This window comes from Rhineura floridana, chromosome 8, assembly GCF_030035675.1.
Source record: "Rhineura floridana isolate rRhiFlo1 chromosome 8, rRhiFlo1.hap2, whole genome shotgun sequence".
NCBI classification, from domain to species: Eukaryota; Metazoa; Chordata; class Lepidosauria; order Squamata; family Rhineuridae; genus Rhineura; species Rhineura floridana.
In genome coordinates, this window is record NC_084487.1 from 117774383 (window position 1) to 117791995 (window position 17613).

General features: G+C 43.0%; 1 protein-coding gene across 5 annotated transcripts in view; it reads left to right on the top strand.

Annotated features, from left to right (window-relative positions):
• The window catches only part of LMNTD1 (lamin tail domain containing 1), a 327152-nt gene that overhangs the window by 26914 nt on the left and 282625 nt on the right, over nucleotides 1-17613 (top strand). For 3 of the 5 annotated variants that reach the window (XM_061582240.1, XM_061582244.1, XM_061582245.1), the window contains exon 2: nucleotides 7246-7316. The exons of the other annotated variants lie outside the window; for them this stretch is intronic. In XM_061582240.1, the coding sequence (XP_061438224.1) occupies nucleotides 7273-7316 (44 nt within the window). In that variant the 5' untranslated portion in view covers nucleotides 7246-7272. The remainder of the gene's footprint in view (nucleotides 1-7245; nucleotides 7317-17613) is intronic. 5 annotated transcript variants of the gene reach the window in all.

The following is a 17613-nucleotide window of genomic DNA, read 5'->3' on the forward strand; positions in this document are numbered from 1 at the left end:
CACAACCTGCGCCTCCCTTACCAGGACTGGTTAATCCAAATACCAACCCTGTAAGATAGGTAGACTGCCACCCCCCCTTAAACCTGGTCACCCACTCTGGGTCAAGAGGAAACCCAAAGTTTCAGAAATAGACCCACCAAGGATTCGAAAATACATGAGCCAAAAAATGAACTCCTTGTCTTGGAGCCTTCAGGCAAAAATATGGTGGGCTGTGGCCAAATGGCCAAGGTGTTAGATTCAGAGCCAAACTTCCCCTGCAATGAACACACACAGGTAAATAAGAGGTTGTCTTTATTAAAATAAAATTATAAGTGCAAAAATATAGCAGCAAAATATTTCCTTAAACTAAATCCAGAAGGTTAGGTAAAATTCAAAAATGCAGAGAGTTCAATCACAGGACAAAAGTAACAAATCTGTCTAGCTTCTATACTCACACATGATAGGAAGACAGGCAGAATAACTTCATGGTTCCACATCTCCCTCAGAGATTAATGGCCTGGACAGCAATAGAAAGATGGAACCCTAACATCAGATAGGAACACTGGAGAACAAAAGCCAAAATCGTAGCTCTATATTTATTGGGGAACAGCCCGGCAACAGCCAGGAATTAATTAGCCATTCAGAGGGCTTGCTGATGATGAAACCTTCTAGTGCTTTCTCGCTTAATGGTCATACAGTTTCTCCAACCTTTCCAGGTCTGTGGCATTGAGGTACCAGTCAGGCTGATAAGCAGGTGTTTTCACTCAGGACCAGCACCAGAGGGCAACCAGGTTGGGCCCTCCTTGATGGCCCTTGCAGCCCAGAGGGGCCCCTCCTTAGGGTGTGAGGGTAGCACTCCTGATCCATGGCAGCATCAACTCCCAACCCTGCAATGGATCACGGAGAGGGAGCTCCCAGCCCCCCCCATACAGACAACACGGGCTTCAATAAGACTGCACACACGTACCTCTCCTGTCGCTGTGAATGTTGCTATGAATTGCGTGCATGCTGTGTATCATACCTACCATTAACCCTAAGGGCCTGATGCCCCCATCGCCATCTTGGTTGATAGTAGGCATGCATGCAGTGTGCACGGCATTCACAGTGATGGAAGAGGTAGGTGGGACACACGGGTGAGCACCACAAGCCTGGGGCAGGATGGTGCCCAAGTACTCAGTCATGCGGGGCTCTGGCCCTCTTCTCATTAACTGCTTAATTTACTGGATTCAGCTGTGAGAAGAGACAGTCTCACGGCCTGTTAGAGGCCCTAATTCAGGCAAGATGTTTTCCCCACAATTCCTTGCCACAGAACCATCTTTATTAGCAAATCTTAGCAAAACCAGGCGTTCTTGACATTAATCTTAGAAGGTTGTATAATATTAGAAAGGGCGTGGCTGTGACTATTATGAAGGGGCCCTGCACTTCTAAATTTGCCACGACACTGCTGGCCCTATTAGAGGAGGTAGTAAGCAAAAACAACATTCTTAGAGTCATTTTATGGTATTCAATCTAAATTTATTTACTAGAGATAAGGAGGAAATGTATCCAGCATCTTGCTTATGTTTTCAAAAGTTTAATCTCCCCTTTGCTCCTCATGACCCTCATGTACCTAGAGGCTGGTTCACACTTGCATATACATCACTCCATTTTTCATCAATTAATTACTTAACACTTGATGACTCAACAGGTGTGTGAGATGTGTGAACACTGACGCCATTGTAAAGCATTGTGTTTAAGGTGAGGTGAGGTGATACAGAAGGTCTGCTTGCAGTGTTTGGTTTGTGATGATAACTCATTCAAATAGTCAGAACATCACTTAATACTACAGTCATCAACATGGAGCATGTGTGAACCAGATTTGGCTAATATATGCCTAATTTGGAACTTCTGAATAGAGATTATATCACATCATGATGTCCAGGCACATAGTCTTTTAGGCACTTGATACAAAAATGGAAATGGACTGCCTTCAAGTCGATTCTGACTTATGGTGACCCTACAGGGTTTTCAAGGTAAGCAGTATTCAGAGGGGGTTTACTATTGCCTCCCTCTGAGGCTGAGAGGTAGTGACTGGCCCAAGGTCACCCAGTGAGCTTCATGGCTATGTGGGGATTCAAACCCTGGTCTCCCAGGTCGTAGTCCAACACTCTAACCACTACACCACACTGGCTCTCAGGCACTTGATAAATACCATAATTCTTAAAGCATGGAACGTTAAGGGTACTGGGAATTGTAGCTCTGCAAGGAGTCTCCTAACCACTCACAGCGTCCTTAACAAACTATAGTTTCTAAGTTTCTTCAGGGGAAATCCATGGCTGCTAAAGTGCTTTAAATGTATGGTGTGGTTGTGACCAAACATTTGGAACCTGGGCTGAGAGAAACACAGGTGAAATGGGGAATTGTACAGAAAAACAGTAGGACAAGAGAAGGTTAAATGTTAGTAGCAAGAAATTATGTGTATGAGAAGGTATCATAAAATCAAGTTAAAATGGGGAGAAAGAGAAAGAAATGCAAGCAGGCAAACATGTGTACATTAGTTGTTTATTAAAAATTTCTCATAAAATAAAACTAAAAATTGGTGCTAAGTACTGTCGATCCTCAAGTGCTTGTGCACTCACTGGCAAAACCAGTAACAGCCCTGAGCAACTGAGCAGAATGCTGCCATTGTGTGTGCATGTCCTTCCACCCGACCTTATCTCTTTTCTTTCTTTTTAAAAAAATATTTTTATTTGGGATTTTATAATACAAAAGAATATACACAAAAATATAAAAATTAAATTGTATCCCCTCCTTATCTCTCTGTAAGCAAAAAAGATAGATACATGCAGTTTTCTTCTAATGAAATTTGAACATTCAGAGGTAGGTCTGAAATTAAGCAGGAATGGCTAATCTGGCCTCCAGACAATTTCAAATGCCACCCCAAGACCCTGACAACTTGCCACTGGGGCAAAAAAATAATGTAACAAACCACTCTGCAGTTGCGTGAAGGAGTGTGCAACTAGCAGCAGTTGTTTGTGTGTTTAACAAACAGTATTAGTCTTTAGAGAGCTTCTCTGTCCCTTCCTTCAAGGCACTCCATTGTGCTTCTGTCATGATGATTCCCAATCCTACCACCACGTTGAGGCTTCTCTGAAATGATCACCAGCACTTAGAGAAACATCTGAAGCTTTTGATAGTACCCAAGTGCTAACAATTATCACCATGCACTCTGCTAGCACTTGCATTGGGTTTGGGAACTGTGAGAGAAATCGGATGGAGTGCCTTGAATCAAGGTGCAGGATGAAGGAAGAAGGCTGGCAAAAACAGGAGCGGCCCCAAAAATCCTTCCATAGCAAGGCAGGCTTGGCAGGACAAGGGAGGGGGCTAGACAGACTTCCTCCTCCCGCTCTCCTGCTGATAGAGGGAGGCAGAGAGGGCTACTCAGGAAAGTGCCGGCCTGCATATGTCTATGTATGAGAAAGAAATTGTGGCTGCCTGCATGTGTGTGACATGAGAATGCAGTTGTCCCCATCTTTTTGGCCTTGCCCGCCTTTTAGGCCATACTCATTGCAGGCATGCGGCCCCCAGAGGAATTACAATAGGGTGATGTGGCCCTTGGGTCAAATGGTTAGCCACCTCTGCGATATAAGAACAGCCCTAAGATAAGCCCAGCATTCTAGTCACTACATCCCAACACTTGATTTTGAATTAAGACATCAGACTTGCAGATCTTTGTTCCCATGTGCAAGTTGCTGGTTGAAATAAAGGCAGCCGCAGTTTAGATCTTCTTTAGATGGTAGCTCCAGATGACAGGAGACCATAGATGTGTGTCCTTTCTCCTCCTCTAGTGTTTTATTTCCAGGTAATTTCCATAGTTTCCCTTCATACTGTGACCGTTATGTTTAAACAAACTCTCTGTCTTTGCCAAAAATGACAACACAGCACTTTCTGAAATAGTCTGAATTGGCCTTATACTTAAAAATAGCAAAATGCTATGATCATGGCATCTGTTAATAATAGCTGACAGAGTGCATACATTGCTGTGGAGCAAAAGTGTGAGTACTTGAAAGTGTAAATGCCTACAGAAAATATATAATAAAGTCATGGGCAGAATTCAAGTAGAAATAAAGAAATAGCCAGTGTTGAATATATGTGCATTTATAATATCCTAAACACTGTGAGAGCCAGTGTTGCATAGTGGTTAGAGTGTTGGACTATGACCTGGGAGACTCCACCCAAAATTGCTCCCGACTCCGACTCCACGACTCCGACTCCACAGCCCTGGTTTTCAGGCACCTTGTATGTTCATCTGCTCAGGCATTTGTTCTGTGCTTTATTATCTTTTTAATTTTGCACTTTAAAAAGTGCTCCATGAAGGAGTGGGAGGTGGCATGCTCTAAAAAGGAAGGAATGGCTTTGTTACTGATACAATGTGCTGCTGATCTGCACTGTGCAAAAGGAAACTAGAAGATATGTGTGGAAAGTAGGGATGGGGTTCGCTATCTGATTCAGTTCCATTTTTCAGTTTGTCAAATGGGCTGCCAATTCCTAGTCACTATAAATTGTGGTCCACTAGTTATCGCGATTCCTGTTTCTCCCTTTTTTTGTTGTTATTTTCCCCTAAAAATTATGTAATTTTCCCCATTATTCCTTATACTGCTGATTACAAAAATAATTACATAAATAATTACGTAAAACTCGCCGTGGATTTTTTTAAACAATTGTGGTGTTGCTAACAGTCATGAATGCACACAAAGAGTGGGAGCCTGTTCAGCGATGAGACGAACTTGTGGATTATCCCAGAATTCAATTCAATACCAAATCCAAATTTGCAAATATTCTACACCATCCCTAGTGGGAAGTTTGATCTGTGTGGGAAAATGTGTCTAGTAGACTTCCACAGCAGACTCACCACTAAAATCTTGTGCATCTATATGAATTATTTTTTCTATAACAGAAAAAACAGCCCTACAGCTAGCAAACATGGAATATCACAACACCATGGTTGCAGGGTTTAGTTCTGTTTTGTTAAAAATAATTGATTGAGCCATCTGTGTTGATTGCCTCCTACAGAGGATCCTTAGTGTTCTAAACATTGACATGTATGGCAAATTTAAAGAACATCTAAAGCAGCCTTTCCCAACCAGTGTGCCTCCAGATGCTGTTGGACCACAACTCCCATCAGCCTCAGCCAGCATTGCCAATGGCCAGGAAAGATGGGAACTGTGGTCCCACAACATCTGGAGGCACACTGGTTAGGAAAGGCTGATCTAAAGCATTAAATGTAATTTTAATACATATTAACTAGCAATCATAAAACATCATTAAAAACCATAATGTATGGCAATAAAATATCCTTAATACATTCCTTGCATTCAGATCTTGTACTAGATCTTTCCCAAACGCATTTCAACCTGTAAAGGTCTTCTACACTGAGTACTTTGGATTTTTAGTAGCTGGATGTTCCTGAACTCCTTTGGTATTTTTAGATCTTATAAATAATAAATCTGACCTATATATATTGTACAGATGTGTATCATGCTCTGTCTTTTAATTTGGAGTGATGAATGAGTAGTAAGTATCCAGCTGATAAAATAAAATAAGTAATTCTATTGAATCTGAGAGGCCTGCATCATCAAGGATTCATCAAGGAAGGGTAGAGGGGAGGAGGGGGGTGGGAGCAGGCAGGAGGGGGAGGGAAGGAGGAGGGCAGGTTTGATCATTTGTATATTTATTGAGTTCAGTGCGATTACTCCCATGCAATCATGCTTAGGATAGGTAAAAATGACCATGGGGGGGAGAAGAAGAGGGAGGGAGGAAGGAAGGGCTGGAGTGAGCAGGGGAGGAGGAAGAAGGGGGAGGGGAAGAAGAAGGGAGGAAGGAGAGAAAAAGGAGGAGAATGGCAGGTCTGATCATCTGCATGCTTATTGAGTTCAGTGGGATTTACTCCTGTGCAATCATGCTTAAGACAGGTAAAATAGACCATGGGGGAAGGGCCCAGCCTCCAAGAGGTCTTCTGTATCTTTAAAAGTTGTACAGGGGGAAGGGAGAATTTCACCTTGTGGTTTTTCCCATTACAGTGTTGCAAGAAAACCTGCACTTGGCTTAATTTTATCTTCTCTTAAAGATACAGAATCATTCTCAGGCCCTGAGCCTGGCAACCCTAGTGCTGAGAGTTGCTAGGAGACACCCTGTTCCCCTCACAGAGCTTCAATTAGAGCAGCTGACTGTTAAACCACTCTGGCCACTGGAGCTCTGTCAGGGGAACAGGAGTCTCCTCTCAGCACCCTTCACAAATTACACTTCCCAGGATTCTTTGGGGGAAGTCATGACTGTCTAAAGTGAAATAAAGGTTTGGTGTGGGTGTGACCCCCTGATTAGCCAAGCAGCTGTGAATCTCGCTTTCAGAACACTGACAGTTGGTTCTTACTGAGCATGCCCAGCCTTATCATTGACTCCAGTGCTAAATTTCTTAAATTAATTAAAAATCAGCCAGGCATTTTTTTTAACTTTTAAACTGCAGAAGATGAAAGTCAGAGTATGGGGCAAGGGCAGTAATAGTATTACAGGTACTCTGTGAAAATGGGTGATTTTTAATTAATTTCAACAAGTGAGAACATGGACAGAAAAAAAACCCAACAGGGGACTGGTTTCTCTCTCTTTTTACACTTTGCACTTCCGATTCTCTCTGACTGTTTTGTGTATCGTCATGAAAATTTAGAGGGTTGTTAAGCAAGCATTTCTGAGTTCAGGACTACAAGTTTTGTAAGGTTTTGTTTTTAAATGAGTTTATGGGAAGCATCAGAATGGGATGGGGGTATTTTCAATTTAACATTGAGGAATGCAAAAAATCCATGCTGGCTATAGTATACAGCCACCCTTGTGGCTGTATAATAAACTTGGGACTGGTTTCCTTCTGCTCAGCCACCATAGTCTGCTTACTGGTTTCAGCCAGTTCTAACAACATTTGCTCTCCAGTTCTTACAGGAACAGTGAACTAATTCCCTCACCTGAAATCTCTCCTGTTAGCCATAATAAATGTTCTGACAGTATTAAATACTAAATAACAAGGGAATACTGTTGCCCTTTTGCTGTGCTTGCGAGTTCCCAGAAACATTTGGCTTTCTGCTGTTGGAAAAAAATGCTGGACTGGAGGGAGAAAAGTGACTTGCTCAAACCCACAACCAGGTACAAGACAGGGGTGGGGTTGGAGACTGAGTCCCAAACACCAAGCCCAGTTAGCGCTCTTTTGCTCCTACATTTGCTGAAACTATGCATGTTTTCCAGGATACAAACCAGTATGACAGCAGAGAGATGACTGACCTGTCCAAGGGTCCCAAACTGCGTACAAGGGAAAGGTGAGGTTTTAGCCACAAACACTGCTTTGCACCCCACATTTGCTGCAATGCTGTTGCTTACCATAATCTTTTTTCACCCTGCTCCAACATCACAGGCCTGCAGAGGCAAAAGGGAAAACCATTTCAGGCAGCCTCGCAAAGCGATGCAAGCACTGCTTCTTCACAAAGCACAGAATTAACTGCTGAAAGGTGTGCCAGTGGCCATTAGGTTAGATGGCATTTTTAAAAATGTAAGGCAAATTCATGGAGGTCAGGTCTATCAACAAATCTTAACCATGTAAATTAAACAGAATCTACACAATCAGAGTCGATATGCAAAGGGCTGGTACTGAACTTTAAAGCCCTAAATGGTTTGGGTCCCAAATACCTTAAAGCACATTTTCCCATATCATGTTTTAAGATCTTTGTTTGAGGCCCTTCTCTGACTGCCTCTCTTAGCAGTGATGTGTTATGTATGCACAAGAAAAGGGCCTTGTCTGCAATGGCACCCTGACTCGGGAATGCCCTCACCAGAAAGCCACAAGTGGCACTACAATACTTTTGGGACCAGGTTAAGGCATTTTGATTTCCTTCGGCATTCGAAAAGGTTAAGTTACAACAGCCAGCTTTAAGTTTCTGTAGGTTTTTTGTTGCCTCTCAGTCTGTACATTTCTGTGAAGTACGTTACTGTATTTTGTTTGAATAATTTTTAACTCTCTTGTATACTGCCCAGGAATCTATTGGGCAGGTAGTTTAGAAATATTCAAAACAAATAGACTTCTGAATACTTCATACTAGGTACAAACAACCAGGAAAAGCCATCACCATACTTGTGTATGCGGACCCAGAGACATCTTGCTGGTTGCCGTTAAGAGACAGAATGCTATCCTAGATGGACCTTTAGTCTGATCCAGCTCAGTATATTGTCTTACACATTAATGAAACCTGATTACATTTACATTTATTATTTTGATATGAAACTGCTGTTGGCCACAATAGCTAAATTGAACCTCTGTGGTCAGAAGCAGTGTATCTGAATCCTCGGGGAAAAACAGAGGGTGGGTGTTTTCCTCATAGGCTTCTTGAAGGCATTTGTTTGATCCCTGATAGAAACAAAATTCTGGCCTGATCTGGCAGAGGTGTTCCTACATTCCTATGTTTTTGGGTTCATGGTGTGATGTGAAACAGAAGGTATTTTCAATGTTTCTTGACAGTCATTGAGTAGTTAGTAATAAGCTCATTCTTCCCCCTTATGAACAAAGCAGAGTTAAACAAAAAAATATTGTGACATGAAGAATTAGATGATCTACTATGTTTCTCCCACCACAGCCTGTTATAAAAATACCACTGAGATTAGAATAAATTGTTCTTAATGGCAGGCTTCCTCTCAGAGTTGAGTATCTTAATTGCTGAGTGAGGTTGGGTATTTGAAAAGGCACAATTAAAGTTAATCTGTGCCTTTTACTACATTTCTGGTAATGTTTTCCTTGTCTCAGGTGACCTCTGTATGTATATTCACAGGTTGAGTACCAAGATGTTTGCTTGAACACAGTTATGGATGAGATGTTGGCAAATAAACTGAGACTTAAGACATAGGGACATAGGAACCTTCTACTGAGTCAGATCCTTGGTCCATCTAGCTTAGTATTGTCTAAATCTCTAGGGAGGAGCCTCTGACCCATAGGGCTAATTAGGCCCTTAGGCCTCTCCATTTGGCCCACAACACCATTTTGGCCAAGTCAGGCCCCCCTGTCCTACACCTGATGCCATATATGGACCAGATTATTTGAAAGACTGTTTTCTCCCACATGAGTCTGCCTACCCTTAAATTAGAAGCCCTACATGGAGGCCTTTCTCCATGTAGAGGCATAGTAGGTTGGAGCACAGGACAGGGCCTTTTCAGTAATGGCACAAAGGCTTGGAATGCCCTTCCTAGGGAAGCTCAGTTGGCTTCCTGTTTATGTTACCCTTTAGGTTGTGAAAACATTCTTATTTCACCAGGTTTTTGGATTGTTGTACTTTTGCACCATATTGAAACGAATGTTTTTTAGTGTTGCCTCTCAGTTCTTTGTGTTTTGTTGTGATATTATTACAATTTATAGTATTTCTTTGTATTTGTTTATACATTTCTGTTGCAAACTGTCTTGGGGGCTCTGTAATCAAATGATGGGATTTATACCTTTAAACAAACAAAGAAAGAAACTTTATTTTTAAGACTTATGGCACTGGCTTCCCTCAATGTTGAGTCCTCCTGTTTCCCTTTAGCCAGAAAGACACAGGCGTCAGAAGTGGAGTTTTCTGCTTCTTACTCTTTTACTGAATATTCTAGAAAGAAAAAGAAACACCCACAGGGGGCATGCCTGAATCTGTTTTTCAGGCAGCCCTAAATAATCAATGGAAGAACAATGCATTACAGACATGCTCAGTCAACCAGTCATAACCACACTGACCCAATACACTACACTCAACACTACTGTTGCAATAGCAGCACCTATTTGGGAGTCATAGTGTGAGTAATGTTCAGATGTTATGGAGAAAGTTGTTACGGTAGGAAGGGGGAAGGCAACCTTTTTTGGAGCAAAGAGCTTTATATATGTGCAAACAAATAAACAAACAACTGAGGAAATAAATTCCAGTACTAGGAAAGGAAGACGGCATATTCTTCAAAGACAATAAAACCTTGAGACAGTGGGAGATTGCTTCGGGAGAGGGATTGTCCTTTCTTGACAGCAAGGAGGCTCTAGGGATCAAAAGTGGGATTCCTACAGGAATACCCAACATTGCCAGCCCTGTTCTCGATGCCTGGAATGACCCACTGCCTCACTGTTTTCGTTGCCTGCTGCTTACCTAACTGCTAGGATAGGTAAGCAGAGAAAATACTAACGACTAGCAACCACTGTTGCTCACTAGCCCATTCCCTCACCCAGAGTGGTGGTGGTGTGGTAGTTGCTGCTGCGTCTCCTCTTCTTCATCATTGCTGCCTGTTCTCTTGCAACTCTGCCCATTGGTTCTTTGGGTGAGAGATTAAGTGGAGGCCCACCAGAAGGCCTAAGCCTGGCCCAGCCCCTTCTGAGAGCTCTTATGGGATTGCCCGGGACTACAGGTGGTCCTGTGAGAACTGGAATGTGGGCAGGAGGTTAAGCCTCAGCCCATTGCTGCCTGGGTTCGCACCCCACCCCACAACGGCACCCCACCTTTACAAGCATGGGTTAGGATTTAAGTGGGGACCCACCAGAAAGAGGGCCTGTGGGGACATCATGCCCGAGAGATTTCCAAACTTTGGTGCCAGAACTGGGGCTATGTGACATGTGCATCTTTATGCACTAGAACAGAGAAACATACAGCCTGGAAAGGCCAACCCCAGTAATGTAGTGTCAAATTCAGAAGTGAGAGATCCCTTCATAATAATCATGCCATGCCCCCAGAATTCACTGTCTCTTCTGCAATTACAGAATTATAGAATTCAAATAAAGCTGCTATGTGCATAGGATTCCCCCCTATTCTTTCTCCATGGGGGCTAAACCCAGAAATGTTTTGATTTTAAGAATTCTGAAATGAAGCCGAGTATGGGACTAGGATTTGGGTGACCAAGGTACTTTGTCATGAAGCTCACTTCTCACTTACCCGATGAACTCATCAACATGAAACAGATGGTGTGTGTTAACTACTGAGAAGAGGTTTCTTAGTGACTGACTCACCTTCTTTCACTTTGAATGGCTCCAATCAGCACAAAAGAACAAGGAAGCATGTTGTTAGCCAAGTGAGAAGACTCTTAGTGGCTGACACACTCTCCTTTCATGCTGATTAGCTGTACACATGGATCCTGGTCCCAAAAAAGCAAAGGGTCACCCCCCACAACCCTGGATGACTGCACCCCGGCCAACCCCACCTTTTATAATGTCCCCCCAGAAAAAGTATGCCTACAGGAAGTGTTTGTGTGTAAATTGTCATTCCATGGTGTCATGGGCACTGTCCAGTCACCTACACACATTATCCTCAATGGCTGCAGACAATGGAATTTAGCCAGTCACCCTGAACTACGGCTTGAATTTTGGAAAAACAATACCAGGGATGGCTCCTGGAAAGAAGACATCTGTATTGCCCCACAGCCAAAGGCTTACTGGGATGCTCTACTTAATTTAGAAAAATAGAAATACTATTCTGTACAAATCTTTTAGAGAGAAGCCTTTTATTATTTTAAAAATAAGGTTTGAATCTAAGAATCTTTGGAAAGAACCACATACTGAGTGGGCTGCCCATCAAGATAGAATTTCTCCCTACAGAAAAGAAAAGGGGAAAAGCAGTTGGGAAAGGCTATGGTAGTTTTTGAAGTCATTAGCATTTACACAGCTAGCCAAAAAAAGAGATCTTACTTTTAAGTCCATACAGATAACTATTGGACTACATTTCTGCATATGTAATATGATTTTAAAAAATCTTAAAGGCAGGACCACTCCTTCTAATTACAAACTCAGTCGGTGAGCACCAGCAGGATCGTAGTCAAAATGGGGCGACTGAGAAACAAGAGAGAGATATAAGCATGTGCAAGGAAACACTCCAATTTCTAAATGTACAAAAAATATTTGAAGGAAAAATCTACTGGGGCAGCAGCAGCCCCAAGCCAAAGCAGTGAAGTGAAGAATGGGTACAGAATGCTGAGTATCTGCTGGAGCAGAGGGAGGAAAGAAGAGAAAACCAGAGGGAGGGGACTGGAATACAGTATCCTGGAGGAGGGAATGGCTAGCTGGAACCCTGAACATGAGCACCCCACACTGCATATTTTGTTGCAGGCCCCACTTGTAATTAATACAGACGAATACGCTATTCCTCCAGACTGAAAGATAATATCTCTCTAGGGTAGCTTGATCATCTGTATGGCCCTTCTAATGCTGATAGTAGCTAATGCCCCTAGGAGACATCTTCTTAGTACAGTGCTATGTGCACTAAACATGAGATTAAACAATTTTTAAAAAGTGTAATAACAAGAAGCATTGCAGTAGTATGATCTTTGAGAGTAATGATTAGTATTCTTGCTACCACAAACTATATAGATATCCTGGGCACAGGTGAACTTGCTAAAGCAGGGATGGGGAACCTTTTGCAATTTGAGAGATGCATTCCCTTCTGGAAAATCTTCTAGAGGATCACATCCCAGTGGCAGGTGAGGCCAGAGGCAAAAGTGAGTGGAGCAATGGATGTGAAATTGACCTTTGCACAACAGGCTAGTTTCTACACACACTCACACGCCCCTCTTTATCCCCTGTCCATCAGAGATCAAGGATACCTTCTAGCCAGAACATTCAAGGAGGATACAAATCAGGGCCAGCAAAGGGTGTCCTGGGGAGAGGATATGTGGCTAGGGAGGGTCCAAGGGCCAGATAGAGAGGGCTGCAGGACCACATTTGTCCCCCAGCCCTGAGATTCTCCATCTCTGTACTAAGGCAGAGGTGGTGAACCTTTTTGGCTCCACAGGCCAGATCCTAATCAGGAACCACCTACCTGTAAACCACACTATGGGCTCGTTCACATGGCAAGTTTCTGTGAGATTGGTGCTACTTGCACCCTTGTTTAATTTGCAGGGTTCACATGACATTGCAGGCAAAGAGAAGCTAGGATGCAGTTTTTCCCTTTAAATCTGCATTAAACCAATCTGGGGATAATGCAAAAGGTGAAGGAAAAACCGTCTCTGCTTTGCAGCGTTACTCCCCATGTAGGTGTTTTGCTCCAATGTTTTTTGCTGGGGGGTGGATCATCATTTTCAGATACTCCCCTTTCTCCACCCACTAAACTCTCGATTAATTCCATTTCATTTCTGTCGGCTTGACAAGCAACTTCCGACTGACCGCTCCTGAACTGCTGCAGCCCTCCTTTCTTTCGCCTCTTTCCCCAACAGTAAACTGCCTTCCTTCACTCCTGTTCTTTCTTTCTTTCTCTTTTAAACTTCAGCACGGTTCAAACTCTTTCCACCCAAACTCCCTCGGGCTTTGCAAAAGCGAAGCTGAACTACCTCCCGACTTTCCTACACAGCACCGCTGATCTGCAAGAAGAGAATGTTGGGTTGCGAAGCACGTGGTGGCATCGACATTTATGCCCTGGCATGATAGAAATGGGAAAGTCCACAGTGCATAAAGTGTTCCGCTGCAATCACTTTTGTGACCCAGGCTAACAACTTCGGCAGCTGCACACAAAGCACTGCTTTTCCCTTCCAGTTTGCTGCACGCCACCCCAGCGGAGGGGGAAAGGAACAACTCCGAGGGTAGCGGATGTGACAGAAGGCATGCGCACACACACTGTCTCCCACTATAAAAATTGCATTTCATACTAGTTAATAAAAAAGGGGGCTTTTCTATAAATATGTCAGGAGGAAATGAAACTGACAAAAAAGTTTTTCGTGTCAATTGCACCGCAACCAGAGCCAATGGCTATGGGCACACTTGCAGTTATACTGGTTTCAGTGAATCTCCACTTTTGTGTTGTGAATCCAGGGATATACGGCGTCAGTCAAACACTGCCCCTTTTCAAAATCTGAGATCGGATATGTTTTCCCTTCAAACCAGCTTCACGCTGACTTCAAAACTGCTTGGTCAATTGATCAGTTGTGACTCCTAGGTGTGTCCAATGGGAAACACTTCACGGTGGAAGGTCCTAAAAGGTCTGACATCAGCAGGGGGCTGGCTGTATTCCAATCAAACAATAAAGATGTGTACAGCTGGGTGCAGATTTATTTCAAACTGCACCTAGACAAAATGATCTTGCTGCTTTTTAAGGAACTAGTGTGCATGTAGCCAATGACAGGCAGCGCCAGCTCATTCTAGTTTTGCCCCCATCCTCTTCCCTGCTGAGTTCAACAAGGGGCAACACTGAAACGAAGGAGGAAGAGGAAGCTGACAGGCAGGCCTGCATCCTGAAGTGGTTGTAAGCAAGAAAGCAGGCAGGTGAGGACTGGCTGAGGATAGATTGAGGTTGGTGGGGCAGTGTCCTGTTTGCCCTAAAGGAGCAGTTGTCTTTGCATATCAGCATATCTATGACACAGGCCCTGACAAGATCCCTTTCCAATCTCTCTTTTATCAGAGGTTTGTTGTTTAAGAACAAAAGGAAAAAGCTTGCTAAGTGGTAGTACCCCAACTATGGAATGCCCCCCCACAAGAGTCTCCCCTTTTGGTGCCAGGCAGAGCCAGCTCAAGGTGTTTTGCCAGCTGAGGCAAGCACAAGATGGTGCCTCCTCCCACTCCATGTACAAAAGCCCACCAGTTGGATCTTCTACGCTGGCAATGATGCAGTGGCCTCCACTGCATCTGAGGGGGACAGGTTAGCTGAGGGGCGTGACACACGTGACATACACAGCTTTGTCCATGTTACCCCCTTCAGCATTTGCTGCCTGAGGCAATTGCCTCAATCTGCCTCATGGCAGGAAAAAACATTCACCCAGGCACTTTAATTAATTATTCATTTTAATTCCTAAGAAACATGGAAAGCCGCCTCATACTGACTCAGACCATGGGCCCATCAAGCTACGTATTGTCTACACTGACTGGCATTAGCTGTCCAGGGTTTCAGGCAGGAGCCTCTCCCAGCCCTACCTGAAGATACTGTGGATTGAACTTGAGAACGTCTACATGTAAGGCAGAAGCTCCATCACTGAGCCAAGGTCCTTCCCCAAGGATTTTATATGTTGTTTTATTATTGTGTTCATGCTGTGACACAATTGGCTATACAACACTTCCCTGAAATCCTAAACAGGATGAATAATATATAAGACAGTTTTGAAAGCAACAAACAGAACTTCACTCAAGCTTGCTCTGGATCCCTAGAAGGATTCCGTTAATCACCTAAATATATATATATGAACGTAATTGTGATTAACCAAACAGAGGTTTTTATTATATTAACAAAACGTTTCAGCTTCCGCCTTCATCAGCTGCCAACATACAAATGCTGTTACCAAGGTGATAGATAGATAGATAGATAGATAGATAGATAGATAGATAGATAGATAGATAGATAGATAGATAGATAGATAGATAGATAGATAGATAGACAGATAGATAGATAGATAGATAGATAGATAGATAGATAGATAGATAGATAGATAGATAGATAGATAGATAGATAGATAGATAGATAGATAGATAGATAGATAGATAGATAGTTAGATAGATAGATAGATAGATAGATAGATAGATAGATAGATGGGCTGCCCGTGTAAAGGGCCACTGTACATAAGGTCCTGGTTCACATTAGTCTTTCTCCTCATGTTAGGTGCATAGTGGAAGGGAGTGATGTGTGCCCTCTCCTCTGCTACCCAACCTGGACTGGGGGCCTGTTCAATGTGTAAAGCAGGCCATGCATTAACAATGTTTGATTCTGAAAAATTCTGATACCCTTTAGTGTGGCAGCACCTACCTTGTGGAATTCCCTCCCTTTGAATATTAGGCAGGCACCATCTCTGCTATCTTTTCGGTGCCTTTTGAAGACTTTCCTCTTTCAACAAGTCTTTTAGGTTGAGACCTATCCCAGTCTGCGTCTGTGTTAGAATTGCTTAATATGTTATTTAATAATATTTTAAACCTTTTTTAAAGTTTTTTTTTAAATGTTTTTAACGCTGTTTTGTTTTAATGTATTTTAAGATCTGTTTTTATGATGTTTTAAAGTTTTTTGTGCTTTGTTTGCCGCCCTGGGCTCCTGCTGGGAGGAAGGGCGGGATACAGATTAAATAATAAAATAAATAAATAATAAATAAATAAAAACGCCTTTAAGAATGTGCAGAGTGCCTTCCCTTGACGAGAACATGGCAAATGAGAACCTTTCTCCAAGTGCACAATTCTTTCAATGCTTCTTTTCAGGGGAGGCAGGAGGAGATGAAATGTTCAGTGTAACTTTATTAAAAATGAATAGTTATTGTATCACCCTATAGCAAGGAAAATAACATAAATATGTTAATACCTTAAAAGCTAACTTTTTCTAACTTTTGTTATACAGGAACTTCTGACTTAAGCTTTACAAAAACCTTAGCGACTGTGAACATGCACACTAACAGTGAAAATAATGACACAAATGTTGTCTTCTGATTTTGCATATTCTTGTTCTGGCAGTTAGCGAGGAGAATGAAATTCTGTCTTGGCCATGCAATTCTCACTCATTGATGTCCCTAGCTACTTGACAATGTAGCTAAAAATACATTTGGATACCACAGTATATTCTTCACTGAGGCCTTCAGTTCTTAGCTTGAATTCAAAGTTTGCATAAGCTGAAGCCACTTGTGAATGGGTTTTCTCATCCCTCTCCTCTGCTCATATGTGCTGTTGCATAAGGTTTTCTCTTCCCAGAACAGCCCCCTCTCACTTTCCTGACCCTCAGGAGATGCTTTTCGGTGGAGCAGACCAAGACATTTTGCTGCCTAAGGCAAAGGACAAGATGGTCCTCCCCCCCTTCTAAGTACAGAAACTGTTCAAAGTTGCCGTATCAATACTGGTGAGGAAGCTGTCTTATACCAAGTCAGACTAGTGGTCCATCCAGCTTAGTACAGTTTACCCTGACTGGCAGTGGCTCTCCAGGATTTCAAGCAGGAGCCCTCTCTGGAGACACCTGGGACTGAACCTGGGACCTTCTGCATGCAAAGCAGATGCTCCGCCAGTGAGCTATGGTATAGTACGCTATGGTGCATCTTCTATTGCAGTTGAAGATAGCAGGCTAGCTTAGGGGGCCTAGGGAAGACTGTGTGTTGGTGCTGCTCTCCTCCCTTACAGCAATTGTTGCCTGAGGTGTGACCACCTCACCCTGTCTAATGCTTTCAGGGGTGGGGGCACAGGGGGTTACAATTGAAACAGGGGATGAGAAAGCTCCCTGTCTGCTTGTGTGAACTCTGGATTCAAGCCCTGATTTCTGCATATTATTCTTTTCTAATATCAGTCTAAGGTATTCTACCAGCTCAGCAGGTACAGTTTGGCTCATGTCATTGCTGGGCACAAATTGCACACCAAACAGGGTGCCACAATTTCCATGTTCAGGAAGCATGACATATTTAGACTTCAGTGCATACAGGCATGCATGGAAACAAAGGGCTTTGCTGCAGGGCACACTCTGATTCTTCCCATCTTCTTTCCTGTACTGACACATAAATACTTTACACCAGAAGTATGCTTCATAAGGGCTGTCTCCTATGTTTTCTCTCCCCCCACCCTCCAGGTTTATCTGCTCAAATGTGTGTTCAATGTTTTTTCAACAGCCTTTTTTCACTGCTTTTTTTTACACTTTGAAAACTGCTGGTGGTGGGAGGGAAAGGTTGCTTCATGCTTGACCCAAAGCATGGTCAATCAAT